The sequence below is a fragment of the Sceloporus occidentalis genome, unplaced genomic scaffold, assembly GCF_023333645.1.
Source record: "Sceloporus occidentalis isolate IW3139 unplaced genomic scaffold, rSceOcc1.0.p SCAF_439, whole genome shotgun sequence".
NCBI classification, from domain to species: Eukaryota; Metazoa; Chordata; class Lepidosauria; order Squamata; family Phrynosomatidae; genus Sceloporus; species Sceloporus occidentalis.
The window spans coordinates 60,496-67,503 of NW_028317419.1; the positions used below are offsets into that span (position 1 = coordinate 60,496).

The window sequence follows — 7,008 nt, forward strand, 5'->3', positions numbered from 1 at the left end:
AGGGAGAGAGAGAATCAGTGTCAGAGAGAGAGAGAGAGACTCAGAAAGAGGGGCCCCAGACAGAGAGACCCAGAGAGAGGGGCCCCAGACAGAGACCCAGAGACAGGGACAACACGCTGAGAGACCCAGAGAGAAGGGCCCCAGACTGAGAGACCCAGAGACAGGGGCCCCAGGCTGAGAGACACAGAGACAGGGGCCCCAGTCTGAGAGAGACCAAGTGAGGGGGCCCCAGGTTGAGAGACCCAAGGACAGGGGCACCAGTCTGAGAGAGATCCAGCGAGAGGGGCCCCAGGCGAGAGACGCAGGGGCCCCAGTGAGTGATGTCTGGGTGCTGCTGAGAACTCACCGTTGGGGTGAAACAGATCAGAAGCGGACCCTAGGGAACCCTGTCATGGAGGAGCAGACAGAGCACAGTCCAGGGGCACCTAGTGAGCCGGATCCCGGGGCCCCTGCGCCCCCCACACATAGGACCACTAACTTCTTCATCGACAACATCCTGAGGCCGGATTTTGGGTGCAGAAAGGAGCCCCCCGGGAGGGAGAATGTCAACCCCCTGCACCCCCGGGGGGGCAACAACACCCCCACCCCCAGCCCGGACTCCGACACCCCTTCAGACGCGTCAAACCCTGGCCTGCTCCTGGTGGGGCCCCCGGTGACCCCAACTAACAAGGCTGATCCTCTGGTGTGGCCAGCTTGGGTGTACTGCACCCGCTACTCGGACCGTCCGTCCTCAGGTAAGTGAGCGATCAGGGGCATCCCATAATCACCCAGAGACCCCATAATCACCGCGATGACCCCAATATTCTGCTCCAGAATCACTCCTACAATCTGCCCTTTTTTTTCCTTGATTTTTACTCCTGCGCGGGGAAGTTGGTAGCGAGCGATGTGTGGATTTCCCGGGACTAGGATCGCTTTGTACTGGGCGCACGGTCACACAGAGCGGTATAAACGGGTGATGTGAGCGGAGACATTGGCGGGGCTGACAAAAAATCGCTTTATTTGAAAAAAAAACCTAAATAATCAGAGGATAAACGTCCGTTACAGGATACCGTGACACGTACACAGAGAACGATAATGCATCAGCAAATACACATATATCGGTATATATATATATATAAAATCGTAAATGATATATACTGACCGAAAGCAGTGTAAAAAGTATATATACAGCCTTATTTACCTGCCTAGTATAATGTAACGAAGGACTGTATACATAATACGATTCGCATGGTACACGGCGTATTAATGCCTCATATATAAAACGATTTTAGATAAATCAGTATCACTTGTTATGAAGGAGTGTCTTTGGGTCTGTATGTTATAATATGTATTATAACTAAATTAGGACATACACATCGGTATAAACCCCGTGTATAAGGTTGTTTGAAGTTACTGTAACTCCATTTTGTATGTTTATGGACCGCTTTATATACCGCTGAGCTCCCTGTATACTTTCCCTACAGATTCGTGTGGATCTGTACATGATATGATTATATATCATATGTATACACGCAATATGCTGTTTATAGGATGACCCAGGTTATATAGGTGTTCACCGCCAATTTATTTTCAGGCAGATTATCAAATAATGTGGATAAATGTGTCAATGTGGACTTTAAATAATATACAGGAAAATGACAAAAAACATAGTATTTAGTGTATTCTGTACATAGGTGCCAACACGCACAAATTCTGCCTATACTGTTCCGATGTATGAATTTATAAATTTATGTCAGGCTGACGGAGAGTTAGAAGTTATTAGAGGAAACTAAAGGTATATATCAGATGGCAGCTGGTTATATATATATATGGGCCTGTTACTGTTCATTCATATGTAACATGACTGTTATATGTCATATAAATAATAATAGTAATAGTAATAATAAAAACGCAGACATTTTTTTCTAAATCTACGAATTTAAAGTGAAATGGCTTTTTTTCCATATTTTGTAATTTTTATAGATTTGACGCTAATTCGCGGTGTTTGCGTTTTATTTGTGTTTTTAGATTAAATCCTGATTTTGATCAATGAATTTTGTGGAAATAAATCGGATTCTCTTTCGTTTTGATGCAGGAGTGTGTCAGCGATTTATACCCGCATCAGGGCGGGATGTGGGTAATATCACACAGCAGAGGGTAATAGTCTGTCCGGCCTCCGTCTGTCTGTCCTGGCTTCTGTCTGTCTGTCCGCACTCACAGAGCCCAGGATATTTTGGGGGGTTTCAATGCAACGAAATACATAAAACATTAAATTCTTGACTGATTATTCGTGAAAATGGCAAATCTGGGGAATTTCTGGAATAATTGTAAACATATTTGTTATATTTATATTAGTATTCATGTATAAATATGCTTTTATATATATATATATATATATATTCATATATAAATGTATTTATATATTAATATATTATTTATATCTATACATATCTATATATATATAGATAGATAGATAGATAGATAGATAGATAGATAGATAGATAGATACCTTTTTTTTTATATGTGTTTGAATGTGTATATCCAATTTGTCTGTGTGGTCTTATGCACGCACTAAATACACACAAATAAATATATATGTACCACTTTATATTACACACAAATATGTATATATATATACAAATTGTGCACATATTCCTCTGAACAATTAATATCTTCAACAGGGACATATATATATATATATATATATATATATATATATATATATATATATATATATATGTCCCTGTTGAAGATATTAATTATTCAGAGGAATATGTGCACAATTTGTACACTGTGTACCTGATAAGCTGCTTTGTGTGTACTGCTCACATGCCCTCTTTCTATATAGATCTGCGAGAAAATGATACCCTTAGATTGCATGTTTTCAGGCATTTTATAGGAAATATATGGTACTGAATTCACACATATTATAGGATATTTATATATTTACCGTTTCTATAAACACATAGGATATATACTGTACCAGATACAAATATATAATAATAATAATAAATATATATATATATATATACTGTATCGAATTCACAAATATTATAGGATATATATACCGTATCTATACACACATAGGATATATACTGTACCAGATACACACATATGATTGGATATATACTGTACTGAATTCACACATATTTTAGGATAAATATTGATAGAGCTACATACATATTATACCAGAAACACACGTATACGACATATACTGTATCAGATATACACGTCGTATATGATTTCTAGTGCACCAGATACTTTAGGATATATACTGTAACTATATACACATATGAATGGATATATACTATACCCATGTACACATATTATAAGATGTATACTGTACCTATATACACATATTATAGGATGTATACTGTCCCTATATACACATTTTATAGGATGTATACTGTATCAGATACACACATATTATAGACTATATCTATTGTAACAATAAACACATATAGGATATATACTGTAACTGTACACACACATATTATAGGATGTATGCTGTATCAGATACACACATATTATAGGATGTATACTGTAACATATACACATATTAAAGGATACACACATACAATGAGATATACACGGTTACTTATTATCAGGTAATGAATATATGGAGCTCCTAGCTGTTTTTCCGGGGTAATTGCGGGCACTTTGTTTCACGTTTCACGCATTCCGGGGGCAGGTCTAGACACTTTTTCATGCTTTACACATTCCGGGGTATCTTTTATTCGTTTGGAAGTTTAACGCTGCGATTTATGCAAATTATTTTCCCAAACGAATAAAAATAATTTCCCATTGATTCTTATTTATCATTATCAGGGAAACATTAGGAATGATTCGTACATTGGGGCCCCTGAGCTCAGCCGGCTCCAGGCATTTGTGTGTCCGTTTTCATTGTGTTCTCGTTGCGATCGGTTTTGGGATCTTGCCGAGCGGTAAAAGGGATGTAAGGGATATCATTCTTATAAATCGTATGAGCGATATAAAGTGAATATTAGGAATTAACGGTATAAGAGGCATAATGTGTTAAGAGGTATAAACAATATACATTATATGAGCGATACCCCAATGCATCCAACATTATATGAGCGATACCCCAATGTATCCAACATTATATGAGCGATATAAAATGTGTAACGAGCATAAACAGTATAGTCGGTATAAGGGAACTAAAGGTTATAACTGGATAAGGGATATAATTTATGAATTCTCAATTTTTTGGAGAAAACAAAACGAAATTAAGACAATTGTGTACAATGTGATTCGCGTGGAATTATCTCGAATAAATAGTGGAATAATCCTGAATATCTCAGGGAATAATCCCGAATATCGCGAGGAATAATCCCCAATATCACGGAGAATAATCCCGAATATCGCGAGGAAGGTCCATTCTCTTCTTCCTGAAATTAACGGATATTTCTCAGAAAAAAACGAAAAACAATTACCAGCCCAAAAATATACACGGGGGAGGCAAGAGGGGAGTATCACACTAAAAGGTATGTCAGTGTCATGACATAAAGTGGGGGCAGCTTTACAAAGAAAAGGGCAAATTACAAAATTAAAATGTTTTAAAGAGAGGACTGATGTATATTTATAAACAATAGATCGATAATATATATTATATAATTATATTATAAAACAGTAATAATAACAACAGTAATAATATTAATAATATTAATAATAATATATAATAATATAGTGAGGATAACTCTCTCGGTAAACTTTCCTCATAAATCGACCGAATTCATTAAATATATATCGGGAGTCTGAGAGTTTGAATATTTTATTATTTTGTTGTATTTTTTACGGGGGGGGGGTATGCTATAGATTCCATTATAATTAAAATGAAAAATAATTAAACATTCTAATTAAAAAAAGTACGAGTAGCGTTGGAAGGAATTTAACCCTTCGTTGTTCGTAAGAAATTGAGAGACTGTTATTGGCACTAGACGTGGGATCTAGTGGAGGTGGTAACAACAATAATACTAATAATAATAATAATGATAATAATAAAACTAATTATATATATATATATATATATATATATACGTATATATATGCATAATGTTGTTTATCAGAAATTAATAATCTGCCCCTGTTGAAAACATATTAACCCCTTTTCTGCATCTAGGACCCCGGACCAGGAAGCTGAAGAAGAAGAAAAATGAGAAGGAGGACAAGAGGCCCCGCACAGCCTTCACCGCGGAGCAGCTGCAGAGGCTGAAGAATGAGTTTCAGGCGAACCGGTACATCACGGAGCAGAGGCGGCAGACCCTGGCCCAGGAGCTCAACCTCAACGAGTCCCAGATCAAGATCTGGTTTCAGAACAAAAGGGCGAAGATCAAAAAGGCCACGGGGCTCAAGAATGGACTGGCCCTGCACCTCATGGCCCAGGGGCTTTACAACCACTCGACCACCACCGTACAGGACAAGGAGGACAGCGAGTGAGGGCACAGCCTGCCGAGAGACTGAGCCCTGCCCCAACTACTACTGTGCAGGCCAAGGAGGACCGCGAACGAGGACAGAGCCTAGGAGCCCTGCCGTGAGACCGAGCCTTGCCTCAACTGCTACTGTGCAGGACAATGAGGGCAGCCTGGGACCCCGTCCAGAGACTAAGCCCTTTCTCAACTACTACTGTGCAGGACCATGAGGGCATCCCCCTGGGATGGGACTGAAGTCCCCATTATGTGTAGGTTGCCCCTGTATAGGTTTATGATCAGGTAAGGACTCGGAGTTTGTGTTCTACCCCGTGTTATTTCTGGCTGTTGTTAATCCTCTTGTGTGGATCTGCCACGCGTGTTCCTGAGCACCATTAACCCCTCCCTCACCAGACTGAGTTACTGAGCTGTGCTTTCAAGCCAAAGATTTTGTGTAGAGGAATGTGACCCCACGGAGTGTCGTGGGGCTGCTGTCAGGACACAGACTGGATGTAAGTTATTTTATAATAAACAGATACTGGTCACACTCCGCTCTCTGCCTTTCATTGTGTGAGTGTAAGCTCTGCGACCCAGGGTACCGTCCTGGGCTTTTTATTCGATGTATAGTGCAGGATGGAGTTATTAGCAGACATGGTGTTATAAATAGCCCCTCTTTTGACCCCCATGCTGAGGCATCACTACTTCACAATAAAATGAAACTGCCCCTGATTGCATATAACTACACGTCATCACCGTACACTGCCACCAACAACTGCCCTAGTGCACTGTACGTACTCCACTAGTGCCAGTGCTCCCAGCGCACTGCAGTTGCCACTCATTGGCATCAAATTGCCCCTCCACTCCTATTTGCAGGGTCTATATCCAGTGTGTGTACCCCATATTGATTTAATCCCAATATTGTTACCATACTGTATCCCTTATGGGAGTGGCTTTTCATGTCCCTGCATGCAGGTTCTGGATTATACAGATGCCAGGGTGAAGGCAGTAAATTGGGATTTATTACCCTCCAGTGCCCATCACAGAACCCAGCACCCAAATCCTCACCCCACCTGCAAACATTGTGCCTTCAGAAAAGTCTATGTATTGTAGAAATACCCCAATGTATTAATCGGCCTGCCCAAAAGCGGGGCTGTTTTGGGTGGGTCGGGGATTTGTCTGGCCAATTAGACATATTACCATTCAGTGTATGAACTGTTAAGTACCCTGATGCACAGGGCCGGCCCAAGGCAAAATGCCGCCTGGGGCGAATTTTAAAATGCCCCCCCCTATCTACCCTTCCTCTCCCTCCACCCCCCCATTATCTACCCTTCCTCTTCCTCCCTCCCTATTATCTACCCTTACCCCCCCCCCCCCCTTGTACTTACCTTTCAGCAGTTCTGAGGCGAGTCTCCCTGTTCGGTCTCGGTGCCGGCTTGTAATGCTGAGCGCCGGTAATGAGGTAATCTTCCGGCACTCAGCATTATAAACCGGCACTGAGACCGAACAGGGACACTCGCCGCAGAGAGAGAGAGAGGGGCGCCGAGCGGGTACCGACAGCTTGGTAAGCGAAAACCACTCGGCGCCCCTTTCTCTCTTTCGCTTT

The 7,008-nt window shown here is 41.1% G+C and overlaps 1 protein-coding gene across 1 annotated transcript; it reads left to right on the top strand.

Annotated features, from left to right (window-relative positions):
- Nucleotides 1-391: 391 nt before the first annotated feature.
- On the top strand, nt 392-5,436 carry LOC149272571 (homeobox protein engrailed-1-B-like). The gene is made up of 2 exons (XM_089506946.1): nt 392-734; nt 5,120-5,436. The coding sequence occupies exons 1-2, from the start codon at nt 392-394 to the stop codon at nt 5,434-5,436; spliced, it is 660 nt and encodes a 219-aa protein (XP_089363072.1).
- The last annotated feature ends 1,572 nt before the right edge of the window (nt 5,437-7,008 follow it).